At 33.7% G+C, this 23,076-nt stretch overlaps 1 protein-coding gene across 4 annotated transcripts in view; it reads left to right on the top strand.

The window, feature by feature from the left end:
• GRIK2 (glutamate ionotropic receptor kainate type subunit 2) overlaps positions 1–23,076 on the top strand; it is a 374,579-nt gene that overhangs the window by 223,644 nt on the left and 127,859 nt on the right. For all 4 annotated transcript variants that reach the window (XM_033055340.2, XM_033055338.2, XM_033055339.2 and 1 more), the window contains one exon: positions 10,135–10,358. In XM_033055340.2, the coding sequence (XP_032911231.1) occupies positions 10,135–10,358 (224 nt within the window). The remainder of the gene's footprint in view (positions 1–10,134; positions 10,359–23,076) is intronic.

Raw genomic sequence — 23,076 nt, 5'->3', positions numbered from 1 at the left:
CATATCCTCATACCTTTATCTGATCTTTTACTTTTGTTGCTGTAATGATAGTAAAGAATGGTAGAAAATAACATTGGGATTTTTTTATGTGTATACATGCTGAGGTGAAGTAGATGAGAAAAATAGAATACTGTAATAGCAGAGTTAATTTCTATTGGGACTTAACCCTTTTTTTAGGTATTATTAATGTTGCTGCAATTTGTCTTTTACTCATCTCCAAAGAATTTCAACATATCTCAAAGTGAATGTCTCATGGAAGATAGGGAGGAGAGACTGTGGAAACCTTGAGTATGTCAATTTTCACAGAAGCACCATTTTGGTAAAAGAGTTTCAGGATGTGCTTGTGGGAGATGTGTCTCTGGGAATGATGACAAAAACATGTCATCCATACTGTCTGGAGAACTGGAAATTATCAAGTCTGATCTCTTATTCTCAGGGCTTCAAAAGTAATTCAGTTGTTTAAGAAAATTATACAAATATCAAATAGAGTTTAAAAAAAGAGTGTGGGTGCAGCCTTACATAAGTCCAAAATACATGAAATCAAACTGATTGTATGTGCCTTAGGAAGAATGTAGAATCACGTTACTTTGTCACAATATGTTGAAATTAATCTGTGCAGTCAATTTTTTTGCAATTTCCTGACCTCTGAGGGGCCAAATATGAGAGCCAGTAATGTGTGGCAACTTCCAAAGATAAGTAAAATTTCTTCCTGAGAAAGTAGGTTAGTGTGAAACAAATACATATACACACATACATATGCATGTCAATGATTGGGTATAGGTGCTTGTAAAGAATGTATGCATTACTTTCATGTGAACCTGTGGAGCAAGGTACTCACAAAATGCCAGAAGAAACTGTGAAGCAGTATACATACCTGTTAGAGTTTTTAAACTCAGGATATTGGATTAAAAAAGACATTCTGAGATATTTTTTCATTTATAAAAACCACATAATGTAGCATATATGATTAAAAGTTTCCTTGTCAGGTTATAAAGACAAGTTTCAAAAAACAAAAAGTATTAAACTTGAAGGACTCTTTCTCTGCTTTAGAAGTGTATATGATAATCTGTTACTGGATGATTAATTTATAGGATGGAAAAAATGGAAAATAGATCATTACTCAAGCATTTGTATTTTACTAATTTTTGGGGTTTTTTTTTTTTTGTTATGTGGATCAGTATTGTTAAGAATGCTACACTTATTCCAAAATAAGTGTCTTGTCAAAAATGTATCAGAAGTCACTCTTGAATTTCATGGCAAAAATTTTCTTTATTAGTATTTAAACTTAGTTTTTCTAGATAGAAAGATAATTGAGCTATTTCAAATATCATGTGCAGCATTCAACCCTGTCACTCCCATGTCTTATGATCTTCAAGTTAGGTTGAAAGTGATCCTTCTGGCCATCAAAAAGTCCACTGAAATATTGTAATATTTCATAATTCAAAAATGTAAAAGAAAAAACATAGATTATTATTGACACTTACTGCTACAGTGTAATAACAAACAAAAGACAGTTCAGTTAGGAAAAGCCACCACAGAAACATATCATTGCTCTTTTCTGGAGTAATCCTGTTGCTATTAGAATTTTTCTGAAGGAGTAGTAGAAGTTTTGCTATTTGAGCAGTTTCTAGTTGAATTCATAATTGTAAAAGGGATTTTGTCTTTTTAATCTGTTACTTATGGCTTAACATGGGAACACTGTAATATTGTTGGGAAACCAGGAGACTATGCCAAACCTAGTTTCACTAGTTGCAAACTTTGTTTACAGCCAGAATAGAAATAAAACTGCAATTTTGTTACAGAGATGAATTTAAAGAATTGGAAAGAGAAATTACTTACACTACAGAATTAAAGAATTGTTGAGATCGAAAACTGACCCTAGATATCACCTCATCCAAATCCCTGATCAAAACATGGTCAACTACAGCAGACTGCCAAGGGCCATTTTCTATCAACTTCTGACTGCTCCTAGAGACGAAGAGTTCATAACTTCTTTGGGCAACTTGCTCCAGTGTTTGAATATTCCTAAAATAAAAAGGTGGCATTTATATCTTTAAATCAATTTTCCTGCATTTCAGTTTCTTCGTATTAGCTCTTTCACTAGGTACCACTGAGAAGATTCTGGATCAATCCTCTTTGCTTCCCCTTTCCCTTCAGTTTTTTGTATTCATTCAGCAGATCTCACTGTGCCTTATCCAAGCTGAATGGTCACAGTTCTCTCAAGTCTGTTCTCACATGGCAGGTACTACAACATTTTAGTAATCTCCATAGCTCTTTGCTGTATTCATTCCACTATATCCCTGTTTCTCTTGTACTTTCCATCCACCTGTCCACTTGTCTCATCAAGAGCTGAGTAGACATCAAGGATTACCAATGCAATAACTCAGTAAAGACCAAGTAATTGTGGAAGATTTAGGCTGGAAAGAATCCTTAAAGATCATCAGGTTCCAAACCCTCTGCCAATGGCAGGGAACCTTGCACTAGACCAGATTTCTCAGTGCTGCATGCAGCCTAACCTAGAACACCTCCATGGATGGAGAGTCCACAGCTTCTCTGAGCAGCTTGTTCCAGTGCCTCACCACCCTCATAGTAAAGAATTTCTTCCTAATATCTAATCCTCACCGACCCTCCTTCATCTTAGGGTCATTCACCTCCTTCTCCTGCTGGTCACTCCTACAGATGCAGCTCAGGATACTGTTGGCTTTATGGGTTACCTTCAAGCACATGTCGTATTGAGCTTTTGGTCCACAAACACCTCCAAAGCACTTCTCATCAGGGCCATCATGACCCATTCTCTGCCCAGTCTGTATTGGTGCTTGGCATTGCCCTGACATGATGCAGCACCTCTCACTTGACCTTGTTGAACTTCATGAGGTTCTAGTAACATAGCTAATGTTACTGAACTCTCCATCCGCTTTCTATCTGGGCAGTAGCTGGACTGCAATTTGTCCACTTCTGCCTGTGTTGCTGATCATTTTTTTTTCTTGTTACATTGTGTGTTCTCATTCATTAAGTATTTGTACTCCTCTGTTCACCCTTGTATTCTAGAATGAAGCAAAACTTCACTTAAATAACGAATACATTATAACAGTAATGACATTTTAAAGTGTTTCATAGATTTAATCTTACAAATATTAGAAACATTGTAACTTAGTCACCACAGATTTCATCCTTAACACTCACATTTTATTTTCATTAAAGCTGACTGTTAATAAGTTTGTCCTGGTATCTTTGGTAGTTAAATAATGCCTAGGGCTTGGATAAGCTTTAGTCAAATTTAAATAAATGTAACAAGTTTTTCAAATAACCTAGCTTAAATATACTCTTTGCAGAACATTGGGATCTAGTGCAAAACAATACTAACATTTTTCTTCTTTAGATTTGTAACAATATTTTTGAAATATAATCTTTACCATAGTAGTCATTTTTTAATAATTATGGGGAATGAAAAACATTGCATGATATAAAGTTTTGAGAATATACACAATATAAAACCACTTCTGTTTTTTTATTTGATATTTGATAGACTTTTCTAAAAGGACCTTTTTTATTATTGTTTATAATAATGACCAATTTTAGTTAGGTTTCATACCCTGGGTTCTAATGATTGAGAATTCCAGACTGTGCATTGTGATGCCTGCATGAAAATGCAGGTGGGAGGATGAGTGCACAGGAGGCTGATTTTGCCCATATTAATAAGTTTTACTCCATTAATTAATGAAGCTGATGAAATTATAGATTTAAAAAAAATGTTAATTGAGTATTGTAAATCAATAAGAGGTGGCATATCCTGCAGTGGTCTACTTCCATCCAAATGATATGCAAAAATGTTATTAATCATTTTGATTCCATTGTAAAAAATTACAGATGACAAAGTAATACAGAAAAATGGGATTAAGTCGAATTTGACACAAGTCAAACTTTATTGTGTGATGAAATGAGTTCACTGAAACAATTTGATAGAACCCCATCTATTTGAGAACAGAAAGTATGTCAAAATTAAAAGATGTAGGATTTTTTTTTGTCCGGGTGTGGTAACTGAAATTCTAGGTGACAACTGGTTGGTAACTGGAAAAAAGTCCAACACTTCCAGAAAGTTGCAGTAAATCTGAAAAGTATAAAAATAAAAACATTAGCTACAAAAAAGGAATCAATATTATCTCTGCACTTTATTTCAAGAAGGTGTGCTTCAGTATGGTGTCTAATAACGTTAATGTTTGGTAAACATCTCTAGTACAAAAATACGATGTTAGAAAGAGTATGTGAAGCTGGAAAGAAGAATTGAAACATTTTAATGTTACTACTCTCATTTCATTTTTTTTTCTTAATGAAAAATTAAGAAAAAAATTTTCTGAATTCTGAGCCACAGTATCACACAGTCTTGTACATGTCTTTGACGATTTCCTCTTTCTGGGGATATATGAATCCCACTCTTCTAACAATTAGAAGAAACCTTTGCACAAAATTCCTGTAATGAAGTGATAAGAAGTTTTTTTATTGTTGGAATGAATAGTCACCCATCTTCCTGCTACAATTAATTTCATGGTCTAATGTCTCTAGTCTTTTTACATACAACTTACTTACCTGTTGATTAGGCTGAAGTTGGTGCAAAATGCTTGGGTCAAAGTGTATTACAAATCGAGAGATAGAAACTATATCTGTTTTTAATGAGCACTCATATTGCATCTATTCAGCTATTAAATCTTATCTATACTGGCATGGACAAATGAGAATTGACTAGCATAACCCTGAATAAGAGGAAATCATGTAAATTAACTAATTAGAGAGTTCCCACTGGTTTAGTACTATCGTTTTCCCTTGATTAAACATTCATGTAATAACAAAGGAGCAAACAGAAAACAATACCAAAAGTCAGTTCTAGACAATGCTGCGTTGATCAAAATATATGCATTATCCAATTAAAAAACCACTGAAAGAAAGATTCCATGCATTCTATACATTCCATTTTTGTTTAGTTGAATTCATGTAAAAAAATTGTTTGTAAGGTAGTGGACAGAATGCAAATTTCCTCTACAAAACCTTTTGCCTTTAAGAAAAATCTTTTGCCTTTAAAAAAATATCTATCTCTAAGTAAATGATCTTGTTGATTTCTAGATCAGGATCCTCTCTAAAGGGAGAGCACATGAAAAAAAGATTAATTACCACTGCTGTTCAACACTTTGCCAAGAAAAGAATTAACCATGCTGACACAAGAGGGTCTAAGGGAATGCACTGTGTAATATTAGTCAATTAAATGAATCTGTGTAAACCACTTGTCTTCCAGTGACTTTTTGTTGCTGAACAGATATTGAGAAGCATTTCAACAGTTTCAACAGTTTCAAATATACATGTTAGGTGAGCCAGTATCTATTGTAGCTGTCATCATATATCACTTTTTTATGTAAAAGTACTTTATTATGTTAATAAAGTAACAACTGCTACTGTTCCCTCTATATGGGATATAGTTAGAAATTAAACTTAAATGATACCAATTGGAGTCCCACAAATAAGTTATGACATTTAAATTCAGCTATCAAATCTGGATTTTTTTTTTTTTTTTTACTTTATGGCATGTTATTCACATTTGGTAAAGGTAATAATTTCTAGTAGCAGGTGTCCAGGACCTGTGAGGAGGTTATCAAGAAGCTTCATCTGGGCTTTAAACAGAGGAGCCTGGCAGGAAGGCAAAAGGCAACAAGTACAAACTGAAAACCTCCAAGGATGGAAATCGCATAGCGTCTCTAAGCAGTCTACTCCACTGCTTGTCTGTAGAAACCTTTTCACTGTGTGGATAGACAAGCAGTGGACTGGCTTATCCAGAAATATCATGTAGTCACCTTGGAGGATTTCAACACTGGCTGGGTAAAGTGCAGAGCAAACTGGTTCTCATCCAGGTAGATGCTTTGAATAGAAAATTGCACTAGAAACCTCCTGATCTCTCCCCACTTGAATTGTACTATGATCCTGTGAAAGGAAGTAGAGAAACAAGCTCTGTCAAAGTAATGTAAGTGGCTAGTTAAAATAAAAGCAGCAATAAAGGCATAATAAGTTCCTAGTGGTTTCAAAGGAAATGAAGATCTTGTGACAAGCCCAAAAATTTCTTGTGGGGTATGAAATTTTCTATAATGTAGCAGCATGAACAAGACAGTTTAGGATAGACTGTAAACTTAAAAGCAAATTACAGATCTTATCTTTTCAAAGCAGTGGCAGGGAAATGCACTTCAGTGAACAGGAATAATGCATAAGATCTCTGCGCATTAAGAGTGTTAGACAGGATTAAAGAATTGAAGCTGTGCTTTAGCCTTCCTCTTTTATCTTGAGGATGCATTTTCTCCAAAAGGAATGTTATTGAAATTCAACTCAGGTTAACAGCCTCAAAAATTTGGGGTGACTGAAGAAGTTTACATATTGACTTACGGTCTTAGGCTGATAAAACATAGTGGATTAAACAAAAGCTTTATAAAGGTTTTCTTTAAAAAAAGGTAAGTTCCTTTATTTTCAAGAATAGTTATAGGCAAGAAGTGTATTACTACCTGTAGAGAAGTAAAATTATTTAAATGTCTTTTCAGAGTATGCGTAGTTTATGTGTATTATACAATTACAATATGATTGTGCTGATTGACAGAACAAACAACTGAAAATTAATAGTTCATGATTCTCTTTGCATTTTTAGTATAAACATTAATGGTTGCTAAATCAATGAAAAATGTTAAGAGTAGAATTCTTACCAGAAGACTTCATTTACATTGGCTAAAAAACTCAATAATTATGGTAGAATAATTTTAATAATAATTTGTGTAATTTTAGCCTAATTAAAAATAGCTATTAGCCATTTTATTGTTTCTGTGTCTAGATTGTGTTAAAATTTTTCATTCTTTTGAACAAAATAGGTGAGACAAGAGCTTTCAGAAAATTATCAGCAAACAAAATTTCAATCTGTGTTTGTTTTTCCTTTACCTGATGTTATTAGTAGAAGCTACGAAATCCTTTCAAAATTCTATTTCTCCCAAATTATTGTGATTGTTTCTCTGGGTTTTATAGAGTTAATTTTCACAGAAAAAGTACCAGTTTCTGCAAATACCGACTTTCTGTCTATGCTATGGCCATATGCTACTCAACATTAATGTGCAGGTTTCTTGCTGGAGTTATTTGTAGCTGCAAGCATAGATTGAATTCAGTATAATTTTAAAATCTCTCTTCTTAGAGGTTATGTACCAAATTTCAGCCCTGTAAAAATGAAAAAAACATCCTTCCTTTTCTTCCTTTGAATACTACTTCATGTAAAATAGTTAGTGAACAAGCTGCTTGGAAGTAAAATGTAAGTGAAGAAGCAAAGGAGGATGACTTTAACCTGCCTTAGGTACTTCTGAAATAAACCAGAAATACCTTGAGTTGGTGAATGAGCATCCTACTACTGCACATGGTAGCAAGAGGGGGAAGCTTTATACATGCGTGCTGACTTAACCTTTGTCCCCACCTTGGTCAGGTGGGTTTTATGGTCAGGGTTGTTCCTACCTGTATCATGGATGTACTTCTGGTACATTCAAGGGGTGCTTTACTGCCTTACTGTTATGATCCATGGGGTGTTGCTTGGTTCACTGCTCAGCCAGTTTGGTCCAGGTTGGTCAGGAGCTCATGAGTTCCAAGGGGTGATGTGGGGCAGGAAGGGAGAGGATGCACAACTACACCTTATTATCTGCAGTCCTCTAGCACATAGTACAGTAGGCTGTGTAAGTCCTCCATTTTGCTCAGTGCCTTGTGTTGGAATGTCCTTGTAAGACAGTTTCTAATCACTATTGTAACGTTTAGTCGGTGTAGAATTTTTCTTTGTAGCAACTAGATTACTTACCTCACTAATCCTTGATGCTGTCATAAAAAATTCTTTCATCTCAAGAAAGAGTGTTATTATGGATAGTATTTTCAGATGGTTATATATTTTTATTCATTTAAAGAATAGAAACATACATACATTCATTATAAAACTGGAATCATTGATCACTGCCGAGTGAGACAAATATTCTTTGTAATGGAACTTATCAAAAACCCATTTTAGGACATACTAATTTATTAATGTTGTTAAATGTTGACTGATAAAATACTTTTTTACACCATTCCTCCCCTATTTGTCCCTAGAAGTAAACTAAAGAGGATTCTCTTCCTTGTATATCTTCATTACAACTGAGTGTAGGAGAAACCAGTACTGCACTTCTGGAAACTTGACCTCTACTTTCTCATACTTACAGATAGTGCTCTTTTCAGAATGAAAGAATTGCCAGGAGAATTGAGTATTTTGGAGATAAAAGATATTAACAAAAGTTGTATGTGGTAATATTACATTTTAAAGTTAATAATTTCCTCAGTTATTAAAGTCTCTGGATTTGTTTGTTTTAGGTTTTGGTTTTTTTTGTTGTTGTTGTTGTTTTGTTTTTGGTTTTTTGTTAGGTGCCTAATTTTTCTTATGGTGATATTCTAGTTCAAGTATATTGAAACAGAGTTAATCAGCTCTGGAGAGAATCTTGAGATGTCAGGTTATGTACATAAATTTCATATCTGTCCTCTCAGTTTGGGATATCTGTTCTATTCTGTCATATGAGACATGTAATTTCTTGATTGGTTATTTTTCTAATTTCAACTGCAACTTAGTTCCACTAGAGATAGTTACAACCTATATTCATTTGTATATGGTTTTGTTTCCATCTAATGACCAAGGTTTGGATTTTCTATAGTATTTATTAAAATAAAATATTTTTTATTCATTAACGTTCAGTTAACATAATAAGAGCAATCTACCAATAGCTTTCCAAAAGATTTAATTTATCTTATCTGGAAGCTACCTCTTCTGACATCTTCTAACCAGTTGCCTTCAGACTCTTAGGTTTAGGTTTGCTACTTTCCTCACAAACGAATAGCTTGAATTGTTATATGCAAGCTTCTACCTGTTGGCCTATAATTTTAATTCAAATTAGTTTTAGTTTCTTACTTTACCATTTTCTTTCTACATCAGCTGGAATATCATCAATAATATGCAAGCCATAAAAAGTCATCCACTGTGGAATTAATCTAGAAGTTCTTAATACCAATGGAAATTAAGTGCATGTTATTTTTTGACCAGTAAACCTATACCAAATAAAATGAGCAGTGCAAACAGAGTTTCACATTAAAACTGACTACAGTAGATCTAATTATAGAAATGGTCATAGGAAGAATAGACCATAGAAGAACTTTGTGTAAGGTGAGAAAATAAAAATTAAAGGTAACGCTGAAATGCTGCATTGCATGGGATTTTGAGTGTTATAAAGTATACACAATACCAAATGAGCAAAAGTACATAAATGTATTAATTTGTTTTATTTGGAATCATAGCTCTCTATCTTACAACAGGCATTATGAAAATGGTATCGTTTGCAGCTATGTTACTTGGTTATATCACTTGGGTAACAGTATTCCATGGTAGCTAAACCATTTCTGTCATTACATACCTATATTTTCATATGGTTTATAAGGAATTCTTCATGTACAGATTTCTAGGTCTTGTACTGTAAACTTTCTCGCGCCGAACTTTCCTCTTTCTTTTTTGTGCATGCACACACACATGGACATACATACATGCACAGGAGTGTTTCAAGAGCTGAAAGAGATTAAGAAGTAGATTCTGTAGATTTTTTTGTCACTCAAATTTCCATTAAGTTTTGATTAAAAGAATAGCGTAGACCATTTATTAATCTATGAATTATTCCTATAATTCCTATAATCACATCTGCTTCCCAAATATATTTGCTTCTAAAGAACACAGTGAAGGAGTGACAATGAGAGGACATGTGTTGAAATGGGCAATTAAAAAAGTTTTAAAAGATGTGATAATGGATGTTCATGTTTTCTGCAAGATACAATATTTTTCTTCACTTGTATCCCTGTACTAGTGCTTTTTAGTGTTCTCTAAATACTATGTCAGTTTAGCAAAGAAGAAGTAGAATAAATCTGTTGTAGGGAGAAGAGAGTTTTAAATTTCAGGCAAACCAGTACAAGAACAAACATCCTCCATACAGAGTTTGTGTTTTGCATAATCTGATTGTCTGCTTCAGCCTGTTTCTTCTGACTTATGGCCTTTTTCTCTTTTTGTATTTCTGTTAACAGAAAGCTGACCTTGCAGTTGCACCATTGGCAATTACCTATGTTCGTGAGAAGGTCATCGACTTTTCCAAGCCCTTTATGACTCTTGGAATAAGTATTTTGTACCGCAAGCCCAATGGTACAAACCCGGGCGTCTTCTCCTTCCTGAATCCTCTCTCCCCTGATATCTGGATGTATATTCTGCTGGCTTACTTGGGTGTCAGTTGTGTGCTCTTTGTCATAGCCAGGTAACATGTCAACTTTTGTGATTTTTTTGGCAATTGTTACCATTTTTTCCTTACTAATAATTGTCAAAAGTCACAAAACTTTTCTTACTTTCATACTCTTATGTTTAAGCTTCATGATTTACAGAAGAATAATGATGAGGGTTCTCACTATTAATATTCTCCACTGCCATACTAAGTCTCCAGTTTGTTACTGGACTTTTCCCCCAACTAGGCTGGTTAGATTTCTTATTTTATTTGAAAATATAGACACTACAAAGTTTTTAGAATAGGTTTTCCCAATAAGTCTGCATTCAGAAACACAGGGTTTGCATGTTTTATTTTGTCACCCTGATTTGTTTTTATGCCGTGATGCTCAATCTCAATTTGAGTACTTAGCTGCCCACACTAATTCTAGATGTCCAAACTGTGCCTCTACTTGTTTGTGTAGATTAGTATCTCTGAAGTAGGGCAACAATATTTATTTTCAATTTTTGTGCTAGTTGAAATCTCTGAGAACTTCACAGAATTTAAAATCTCTGAGTGGAATGTTTTTGGAAGCCTAGTTGAGCTTTTGGAAATAAGGACCTCAATACATCAATTGTTGAATTATAAATTGATTTGATATATATAGGGCTTATTTTTTGTCTGTTCTTTTCAACCCAAATGGGCAGAAAAACATCTTTTGTAAAAACATCCCAGTATTTTTACCTTCTCCTTCTTAACTCATTAGGGCTGAGTTCATATGTTCACATAAATGCAGACTTACATGTAACTCTGGCTTTTGTCATGACAACAAAAGAAAAAAACTCAGAAGAGTGTATGTAATCTCTTTTCCCCTTGTAGTCACTTGCAAGTTTTTTTAATCAAATGTATATAAACTATATTGGCTTTTAGCTCTTTAATAAGATGGTATCTTTTTGTTTGAGTTGATAATGAAATCTCACTTTAGTCTTGAGATTTCTGTGATTTCATGCTGTGGTTCACAGTAGAATCTTCCTATATTTCTTTTTCTATTGTGCTGTATTTAGTATCAGGATCCCCCATCTCTCTTTGATACTCTCTGTTTCATTTTGCAGGAGTTGTATTATTCCTATATTGGGGAGAAACAATATTTTTAGACACCATTTTAAAAGTAATTTAGCACCTGTAGATGAAGTACATGCCGTATTGAAGTAATATAGATAACACTGAAACATATTTTTGTAATGAAAGACTTTACTTTTTTGTACCTTTTTGAAAAGTCTGCTTTAAAGAGCCAGAGTTATGTTGAAAGTTTCTCAAAAGACCCCTATATTTCAGTGGACTATATAATCAGTGAGTACAATGATTTCTGAGGTATTCCTGCCATACAGATACCTCTGAAAGCAGAGCTGAGAATAAGTCACAACTGTTACCTTGTGAAATGCCTCATGTAAAATATTTATGCATATGTCCAAAAGTTTTAACCCTACTGTTATCACTGAAAGACATTTCAAGCTTGATGCACAGTGCTTTGGATGGGTAACTCCCACTAATGTTAGTAGGACTTGTATGGCTGAGTTCCTACTCATGCTTTGAAAATGTGCCTTGACATGTATTTTAGGAAAGATAGATTTTCTTTATCTTTTTTTTTTTTTTTTTTTTTTAAATTAAGCTATTTGGGCACTTGAGCTCACTAGTTGAACAGGAAGGAATATTTTTTTTTACATAGAAACACCAGCTAATAGAGCAATAATGCTGATTTTTTTTTCACTTGTCTGTTTTTGTGAAGAACACCATAAATTCCTTGTGTAATTGGAAGCATTATCTTCATTGTAAAGCAATACGGAATATGCTTCATATTGACCAGAGAAATTTGCTTTTGTAGAATTTTATAAAATATCTTTTTTACACATAAATTTATACCAACTTTCATATCTAGAGGCTTTAAATATTTCTTAACTGGTAGAATCAAATATTGATAGCACATTTAGAAATAAAAGATGTAGGGTTATGTAAGACAATCTACAGATTTTATTCATAATGCAGAATGACTTAATAGTATGTGATAGCATTTTCTAACACTATTGCTCGTAAAAGGAAACAGGTTAAATTAAAAGTTGAATTTCCTGCTGAATACTAAGCAGAAAGAAAGAAGAACATTATTTTTAAGTTAAAGACCTGTTTGCAAATACAATACAAAAATTGTATCTGTCATGTAAAGAGAGATACTTTAAAGCGTGGAAGTGAAGAGGACTTAGCAGTATGGTATGTGTTTTCAGTACAGGTTATTGGTTAGGCATTGAACAACTGATGTATTTTTTAGTCCTGGTGTTGTGAAACTCCTGGACTGCATGCCTCTAGTTTAATAGGTCTACCCAGTGTTTCTTACTAAGATTTCTATTCCATAACAATCCTTCCAAAATGGATGTTTAACTACTAGTGTTTCATAATAATTACTTTGTGTTTCATAATAAGGTGTCCCTTTGTTTGGAGCAGTGCTTAGTATGTCTTTTATGATATAATGTTTTGTAATTACAGCTCATCAGAGTGTTCAGTATAGAATATTTATTTTAAAATTGAAGCCTCCTATTTTGGTGTCAAACATTTTGTGATGTTATTGTTTCACCACGTCTTCCAAACAATGTCGGCATGTAAGAGCTTGGTACATTGAAAATGGAAAGCACCATTCTATTTTACCACCTGGAGCAGTAAAAGGTTCAAGAATCTTTAAGAATGAATTGCTGAAAATACTTCCACAGAAAGGGAAATAAGACATAAACCTATATCAGTCCTTTTCTTAATTTGCAAGAGCATTGCATTTTCCTTCCAATAAGAAAACCATATAAAAAGAACAGTAAAATTTGCCCACTCAACAAGACAAGCTAGGAAAGATTTATGTGTTAGCTGGAGGGCTTTCCTATTTAATTTCCCTCTTGTAGTTCCCCCCCACAAAAGATGATTCTACTTTTGAACAGATTTTGCATTGTGGGTGGGATGAACCTATATGTGTTGTACACAGTGTTTTCTTTAATTGTCATCCTTTGACTGTACTTTCTACATAGATACAAGAACCTCTTAATCTTGTTTACTGCTGTTGTTGAATATCAGTAGTTAGCGTGGTTAGTCTCTGGAAGTTCCTTACTTTGTTGTACAGACTGATGACTGATATATAAACCCAGTCTGCTTGGCACTAAGCCTATTAATTTTCTGTGAACTGAGAAATTAATATAGTATTTTTTCCTTTTGTGGAAACAGTAATGGATCTTTCTGGGGCTAGATAGCATTGTATAGACCTTTTTATGCCTGCTAGCAGTGTCTTCTGTCATCTAAAATCCTGTTGCATTCCAATACCATACTTTCATGCCTCTGCCTTTGCCAGCTTCTTTGATTTAGAATACCAGTCAAATTCACAATTTAGATACAATTAGAAGGAAAACTAAGACCTCAGTAAAGCCCACCAACTGTGTTTTGGATTTCTGTCAATTACACAACATTTTCTGATCAAAAATCTCAATTAGTGGAATTTCTTTTTATTTCTGTCTGTTACTGCAAACTATTGTTCCATTTCTAAGCAGCATGCTGTTTTCTTACAGTATTGTGTATCATCTTCATAGACTCATATTATCCCTTCCTTTCCATCAGTCTGCATACAAGAAAAAATACTTCCTATTTTTGGCCTGCAAAATCTAATATGTTGGTTACTGAAGGATTCTTCCCTTTCTGTGTAGACAGGGTGAAGAAAACCCATTTTATGCTTCCAAAAATGTTTAATGTGTTTCATTTACATAGGTCTTCTTATAAATTACTTTCAAAAATGATCTTCAGCTGGATTTTCTTATGATTATATTGTATTTTCGAGCCTCATGCATAATTTTAAACATCCATGTCTTTTTGTATCTTTTCTGGCAACACAGATTGGAGACTAAATGCCTTAAATATTTTTATCAAATAATTTTATGCCTAATTTACCAGATTTCAAGTTACTCCCTGAACACAGATAGATTTCTCTGTGTAGTAAGGTCTTTTCTTGCTGTGGACATATCTGTCTGTCTCTTAAATTTACTCTTAAGTGACCTATCTTCATAACTGGCAGAGATACAGCTGCCTCAGTAAGGTGCTTCACTTTTATAGATCAGATGTGAAGCAGATAACCTATTCTGGATAAAATTGTCTACTACTGAGCTCTTGTGCTTCTCACACTGAGCTGTCTGAAGTATCAGTAAATATTGTGCAAATATACATTAAACTGTGCTCACTGCCATAACTGCTAATTTTGAATCACGGGCTGTCATTTTAAAGGGTTTATTTCCCATTACTTGTAAAACATTTTTTATGTTAGGACTTCCTACCTTATCCTCCCTTTGGAATTATGCTTTTCTACATCTTCTAAGTCAAGTCCTTGTGCTGCTTCCAGCTGCCAAAGCATCTGATATCTCCAATTTTTTCATTTCCTCATGAGCACTGATTAGAGCACAATGAACGTTGTCTCATCAACAAATTACAATTTTTTCTTACCAGCTGAAATAAAGCATAATTAAATAAGACAGGTTTTAAAAAGTCTCCACACATTTATCTCAATCTTTTCTCTGTGAAGAGTCTTAGGAATAGCCCTCTGCTTCAGACTGTAACAGATGCTTGGTCATTAAGTGTGTCTAGAGTGCATGCATATCTTTTTACATCGCATCAATCTTAATTTTTATTTTATATTTTTGATCAGCTGATTTCTGTCCTTAACCTTGTCTGACTGATTTTGAAATTACTTCTTGAAAATGAATGACAGAATAAGAGAGAAATGAGAGTAGACTACTTTTCCATAGCTCCACTATGGAGCTCTGATTCCTAAAATACTATGTTGATAATGAACAAAGCTGAAGTTAGCATATTTGCCCTTTATTTTTAATAAGCATTCTTTCTATGAGAATTTGGTCTCCTGAAGTCTCCCTATGAGATGTTTTCAGGAATAGATTTGATGTCCTATAGGGCAATCCAGATGTCAACAGTGTAATCTGCTTCTCTTATTATCTTAGCGTTTTAAGATAGTTTTGGCTCAACTATAATGAAAAGTATTAATCTTTCCTCTGTTTTAATACAAATGTAATGCAGTTGTCACTCTTGCTATAAAATGCTGTGCAAGTAAACAAGGATAAAAGTATGCCAAAAATTATACACTTACCAAATTGTTCCGTAACAATTATTTTAAAATCAGAAAGTTTTTGTATTGAAATCAAGTTGCACCTTATTACCCTTAGCTGATTGCTTCCAAAAGACTCTGTATAGTCTGCTTCTTTTCATATATTTTTTTTTTTTTATGTTTGAAAAACACATCCTTGCTATTGCTAGAGTTCATCCTTACTGTGAAAAAAGAAATTAATTATGCCAGCCTCTGGAACAGAGCACCAAGGTCTTTTATCAAGTGTACCTGGCAGATTGCATTACAAGAAATTTTCCTCTCTCTTTGATGACTTTTAAAGCTTTCTTTATTAATTGATATACTTGTGTATATACCAAGAAATCCTTTGGGAGAATGTTCTAGAAAACTCACTTGCTGAACTAAATTTCTTCTCCTTTACATAAGAAATGAGAAATTTTAATTCTTGAATTCCAATATTCAAATGAAGTTTCAATAAATGAGGGAATAAAAAGAAGACACAGCAGTTATAAGCAAATTATTAAGAACTTTTTGTTTTCTTGCTTAGTTTATCCTGCTAACTGTTATAATGATGAAATTGTACAGCCATCTTTTCTGGACAGCAGTCACTGGAAATCTAATGTTAGTTTATGAAATTTACAGTTTATTAATAAGCAGCTCAGCATGAACTCCTCATCCTAACCCCTCAAGGTTTGCTTGAACCACTTCTGAATACTTAATAGACAAGACTTCCACAAGGTCTACGAGTCTAACTAAAGTACAATATCTACATCATAACCTCTACTGTAATACTGCTAGAGATTACAGTAAGAGAAAACTTATCATTTAAACTACTAAACTTATATATCCTCTGTACATTTTGAGGTGAAAAATCCCCAGTTCTTTAAATCCTTGCTATATTGGTGGTAGATCAATCAATAATCCCAGATACTACTTGCTGTGCATCAAAATGATGAAGAAACTGCTGCCAGAAAAATAACTGAAATTACTGAGGCTGGCTGAAAAAATCATAACCAACTTTAGCAGTGCAACAGAAAATATAGTACTCCCCACTGGTTAAATCTCTATATGCATCTTGAAGAAGAAAAATATATTCACTTGAAGAAAGTCAGTTCTGGATTTCTATGTCAAGAAATTTATTTTCTTTTCCCACCTCTTATGATATAGGTATTTTAAGGAAAACAGTAGGTTAGGTGACTTCTTGTAATATACTTTTTAGTCCAGCTGCTTCACTAGTATGTTTTTTATTAATTCTTGTTCCTTTGTAGATTATCCTAATCAGATTTTGTTTGTTATTGAAGAGTATAGAAATATCTTAATAATACCATCTAGAATTGAAGATGGCTTAGAAACTCCATCCTTTCTGGCTTTTTATCCCCTCATTGTTCTGGAAGGCATTGCAAGGCTCTAAAATTCATTACTATTTATCCAAGAACCTAGGTATTTTTAATGGCTGTGCTGAAAGTTAACTGTTCATCCTTAAAGAATTTTGTGTCTCTTGCTACCAGCAACTCAATCTCTTAATTCTCATTTACTTAAGAGCCCATTCTGACTTTTATGACTTCCTACATACAGGTGTTACATATTTTAAAACATATATTTCCTCTCCATATTGATAGAATGTTGGTATGCAGTTTTGCATAGAATCTGAGAGTATTTATGCAAAGTTGTTTCAAAAGTCATGTTGAACTTCTTTTCATTCTGTGTTCTGTTCTTTGTTTCAGCTACTCATTCACATATTTCACTATTTCACTGCCCAAACATGTCAGGATCCTAAATATACTTTTGAATCTCAACAGTACCTTGAATCTTAAAATCTCAAGCTCTTTAGCTTTACTAAAGCTCTTGGAGAGGGTTCAGTTGGATAAACCACCTTTGTTAGTAAAATCTTATAATTTATCATTGATGAATAGCTGATGAAATTATGAGTGTACTCAGTGGTCGTCTATCTTGATTTTTGACTTGCTGGTGTTGTTCTATTTGATTCATTGTGTTTCACAGAGTTCATTGCTAGAAATCTGTCTGAATACCATTCACTTTTTATCTAAATCATTACTTATAACTGCCTGTGACAGTTTAATAATTACATTTGCATTCCCTTCATCTGTAGAACAAGCTTGGAGATGCTGGAAGATATTATGCCCCACTGTATTGTCATTTCTTTTCACACACACACAATCCTGTCTTACACACTCATAACTGAGTTTACATGCCCAGTTTCCCGTGACTTAATTTTTGCACACTCTATGGCCAAGTTCAAATGTTATAAACATACATACACTGAAAATTGGTTTTGAAAGTATCTCTTTAGTCAAAACAATGGTATTTCTCATAAAAGACTTCAACTGTCTTTAGCTAATTGTGTTTAACTGAAAACAAAGTAGATGACATCTACAGAATTTTGTGTTTTCAAATGTCTTGGATAAACAATTCCCATAAGTGAGTAAATACCTGAAGACTGTTTTGTCAGGAGTTCTATGGCATCAGACAAAATAATGTTTTATAGCTACCATGGGCAGTAATTTGTTAATTTTGTTAGGAGTCATGATTTCTATTTATCCTTCTTCTGGAGAACCCAGAAAAATAAAATAATGTTGAGCAAAAATGGCTGAAATGGAATGAAATAGCAGTTTATGTAGGATAGCATTTGAGAGTTCTCTGTTGGATATTTGGTTTCAGGATTACTTGAAGGATAGGAAAACTTGGGTAACAAATGTATTTTATGAATTTTACTCCTTTATTCTCCAAAATAGACCTTGTGCTATTACATAATGTTAAAAAGCAGATGCAATTCTCAAGCACTTTTAGATATTAATAACTGAATAGTCAATTTTCCAACTGTTTGGAGTAGTGGAACTTGCCTGTTAGAATTTTTTTGGTTTTTTTTCTTTTTTTCCTTTTTTTGTTTTTGGTTTTGCTTTGTTTTGTTTCAATAAGCATAGGTTTCTGTCTTCAGAACCAGAGGTAATTTAGTTTTTGCAAATTTAGTTAAACCCAAATATTCTAAATTTCTTTTCTCTCAATCATCATTATCCATTATATTCTGAGAAATAGATTGAAATAGATTTTTAAATAGAGCTAAATTGAAGGGAAAACAAACAGAAAAGGAAAACCCTCAAACTAAAGTAAACTTAACAGAACTTTATCTCTTTGAAAGATAGGGCATTAATTTTTTAGGGGAAAAAAATATTAGTCTTAGGTCATGGTTAAACACTGCACTTCAAACCAGAAGCATATCTTTAAAAGAAGTAAGGAAATAAAAAGGGAATATTTCTTACTTAAAGTCTTATGCACTATATAGAGAAAAATAAGATTCTTCCATACACTTTCCTGTAGACAGACTTATGGAATTTTTTTTCTCCGGATCTTCCTGATTTAGTTGTTTCCAGTTTACCTTTCTTATGCAAGACTTCCACCTCTAACTCATTAGAGAGTATTAGTCGTCTAAGCACTGACAGGGCTTGATCAGAAATCAGTCTGAAAAAATAAGTATGATAACTAATTTTGATGCTGAAATGAAATTTGTAGTGTGTCCTTCAAGCATTTCTGTTTTATGTTTATGGAAGTCACTCAATGTTAACTCAAATGATGGTGAAATTGCTTTTGTGTAAATCCAATCATTCATTTTCTGGCTTAAGAATAGTGGATGCCTTTTTGTTTTGTTGTTTTGTTTGTTTGTTTGTTTGTTTGCTTTTTGTAATTTACTAACTCTTATCAAATATTTTGTCTTAGGTAACAAAGGTACCCTTTTTACAGGAAAATTATTTAACAATATTAAAAATTTTGAGCATCATGGTTAAAAATCCCACATCAGCTAAGGGATATAGATTATTTTATTAGATAACGGTTTGAAGTATCAAAAAGTTTTTAATTAATAATAGTTAGAGCACATCAGAGACAAGTTTAAATATAAGTAATTTTTATTAAATGAGGTTGTTCTAGCACATCAGTCTCATTATACTGTTTTGTTTTGTGTGACCATTAGACATGTGGCACCTTCACTTCCCATTTAGGATTTTCTTAATCTCTTTACAACAGATAGCCACTACCTGTGAGAAAGAAACATGAGTTTGATGAGATAATTCATATAATTTCAGAAGACTAAAGATAGCAAATCTACTGCCTCTTTCCATTTTGTTTTCTGCTTTCCTAAACTATGTGGGGCAGAAATGCTGCATGGAAAACTTTTCATGGGGCGAATAGTGAAGGGGTATATAGCAAAAGAAGATTATATTAATTCTTTCCATTCTCCCAGATATTCTTGTCCTTTCTTAGGAGAGATGGCTTTAGCTTTACACAGAACAGGATACCTATTTGCTTTTAAATTATTTCCTTTCTAGAAGTACAGTTATAGTGTTCTGTACTAGAAAACCATTACCAGGGATATCAAACAATTTTTGGCTAACAGGTAGTAAGCAATTAGTCCATATTCTAGAGAAATTTTCTTGGTAGATATTTTGGAAGGAAAATCAAAAGGCTAATTGTATAGTGAAGGTTCAGAGAAAATCCTTTGTAAGGAATTCCACTGCTTAGAAAATTCTCTGATTTTGTGGCTGACACAATGTAGCCAATGAGCCCTGTCCTGAAGAAAAATGGAAGCAGGCTGCAGAATGTTTTGCATTGCACTGCTTTGCCGTGCTTATGGACTGTGACGTCAAGTTGCAAAAATACCTGAAAAAGGGTTCAAATTTGTCATATTTATCCTCCACACACTTCTCTCTCCTTCTCTCTCTTGCTCTCCTCTCGTTCTAAATGGGCATGTTAGAGGAGAGTCAGTACTTGTCAAAATCTGGTCAATGTGCCCTTCATTTATGGCAATTAAAGGAATTTTCACCTTGCTTCAAATGTAACTGTAATTGGATAAAATTACGAGGTAGACACATACCAGAGGCTCCTCGTAACTTTCTACTCAGCTGCTGCTAGAAGCTCAGTTCTGACTTCAGCCTAAAGGTCAATGGGGAGTTTTAATGTTCATAATACCTTCCTCATCATCCTGCCCTCTCAACTGTATAGTCATTTGTGCCTGAACAAAAGCAGATGTCAACACCAGTAAGAATGACGGTGTTGTGCCTCTGTGCACAAATCTAAATTACTCCACAAGTGAAAGTAGTGAAGATTTCTGGGTCATAGGGGAAGCTTGTTTGGGCTTTCCTGTAACACAGGACAACCTTTAGAGCATCACTGGATAGGGTCCTGTCATGTTGTTACATAGCCAACACCAAATACTTTGTTTAAATAATTCACAATTCAGAAGGAATGTTTAAATAATTTAAATAGTTAAAAAGGAACAAAAATTCTATGAGTTATGAAGAAAATGAAGTGGAAAATTAGTAAATTTCTTAAGAAGTTGGGTTCGCCCGTTATTGTTTTTCAGCTATGTAGGCAGGAGTACATTTCAGTTTGCTGTTTACATTATAAAGCAAGAAAATTTTGAGGAGGATTTTGTAAGAGTCTACATAAGATTCAACTGGTACTGGTGGAATAGCTACACAGGTTATCCTAGGGCAGTGAAAATAAAATCACTTCTGAGTTTGTCTTTTTATTGGGAACAGCAGTGGATTCTAGAAACAGAAAAAAAAAAGAGAGCCAGAAAAGTTACATTTCAGATTAGTTTATGTGGAAAGAAATGTGTTTGAAAATATTGAAACTTGATGGAAAAATCTGCAGATATATGGACAGGGGTATGCATTTGCTGCCTTTGCAGAAACATACAAGTTGTCTCTAGGGCCTCTGTGTCTGAGACATTGGTATTACAGCAGTTAAATCTCTCCAATGTTCTTTAACTCATGTATGTTTGTTTTGCCAGTTTGGTCAGAGGGAAGACAATAGATAAAATTCAGGTAGGCTGTGTGGTATTAGAAACAGTATGTTTTGAGTCCAGTGAAAGGGCTTAATACAGAATGAAGTCACATGAGTGGTTCTTGGTAATAAAAAAATTAGTGTAGTTGACCTTCCTCAGAAAAGAAGAAAGATAAAGGCCTGTGCATACTCCGTTTCTATTGGAAAGAATGTTGCTATGCCCAGGAACAGTTTGGAGTCACTACACTGTTGAAATACTACTTCTAGAATCATAGTTTCTTGGCGAAAATCTAAAATAAATACTCTGTTGAGCCAAGACTTGAAATACTTAGTACCCTGACAGAGTTATTAAAATGGAGAGCTAGAGGGAGAATTCCAGTTAACTGATAGCTCTGTGAAGGATGCATCTTGGTGGTGATCATGTGAGGATGTGAGTTCCTCATTATCAGTGCTGTCAATCAAAAAAGCACTGGTATTTCATTAATATTGAGCAGAATATATTATAGGTAGCTCATATCCAGGCCTCAGGGTGTTATTTGAAGGTGAGAGGAAGGTTTCTAGATAATGAAAAGACCCCAAACAAAACAAACAAAAAAATCCAAACCCAAACCAATTTCAAGTATTTATCCGTGATCAGGATATGGATCTGCAATTCAGCAGGGTCCTTGAAGAAAACCTTTGTAGTACAGATGCAGTTATTATCAAATTTAAAATGTGTCTTGTGTTAGAATTCCTTTAATCATGGTTACTCCTGAAGTAAGCCTGTATTGCCTTAGCAGTAACTGATGTATTTACGCAATTATTTGTACAGTTAAAAATTGTAATAGTATTATCAGAAAGCAGGAAACATTTTGCAATCAACTGTCACTAGTACATGATTGTCCTATCAAGTTCCTACAGCGTTCAAGCTCTCACTGGTTTGATAGTGGCACAGTGCATTCTAAAGGCATGTATATGTATATACATTGCAAGGGTTGGAGCTCAGGGCCACAGAAAGCACTGTGTGCTTTCTGCCACAGAGGGCCAGAAAGTTCCATATGATTAAGTGCTCCATCACCCAAGTTATTCCACCCACAGTTTTTACCAGGATTTCCTGTCTCTTTAAACCACATCTGGGCCTTATATGAGTGTAGCATAGGCCAAAACTGTGAACAGGAATGACCTAAAAAATAAATTGTATGGATGATCACACGCCACTGCTGAAGTCTGAGTCCTTCACTTCACTTACTGTTACAGATATAACCCTGGCAGACTATAGAACACATGTATTCCTATTTATTGTAATATTTTGAGGAGAAATTAATCAAGTACTTTAAAGAAACAATTATTTATATATTTATATTATGTACAAATATTAAATGAAAATATTATGCTTTTTTTTTTTTTGATGTAGGTGGAAAATAAAATAAACCAACAAAAAAAAAAAAAAAAAAAAAAAGCAACCAAACCCCACTAAACCAAACCATTAAACAATTTTCCAGGTCTTAATTTGAGATGACAAAACTTTTGTAATCTCAGAGTGACATATAAGTACAAAAAACACTCAATACAAATAAATACACCAATATACTCCACACGACACCAATACATCACAATTAAAGTTGTTATTTTACTGCCTTTATTTAAAGGATGTTCTATTTTGACAATTTTAAAAGCAGAAGGAAGCAATGTTGGTCTTGAAAATGTTTTAATGGCTTATTCTCTATGTAAAGATCACATTCAGTGTGCCTATATTAACAGATATCCTATTATGAGGTGACACTAGTGTAGTAATATTTTTTATTCATGTAATTCTGATGGGTGACATTTAATGTACAGTGAAGTGCAACA

This window comes from Catharus ustulatus, chromosome 3 (assembly GCF_009819885.2).
Source record: "Catharus ustulatus isolate bCatUst1 chromosome 3, bCatUst1.pri.v2, whole genome shotgun sequence".
Classification (NCBI taxonomy): Eukaryota; Metazoa; Chordata; class Aves; order Passeriformes; family Turdidae; genus Catharus; species Catharus ustulatus.
This window is presented reverse-complemented; position numbering and strand designations above follow the sequence as displayed.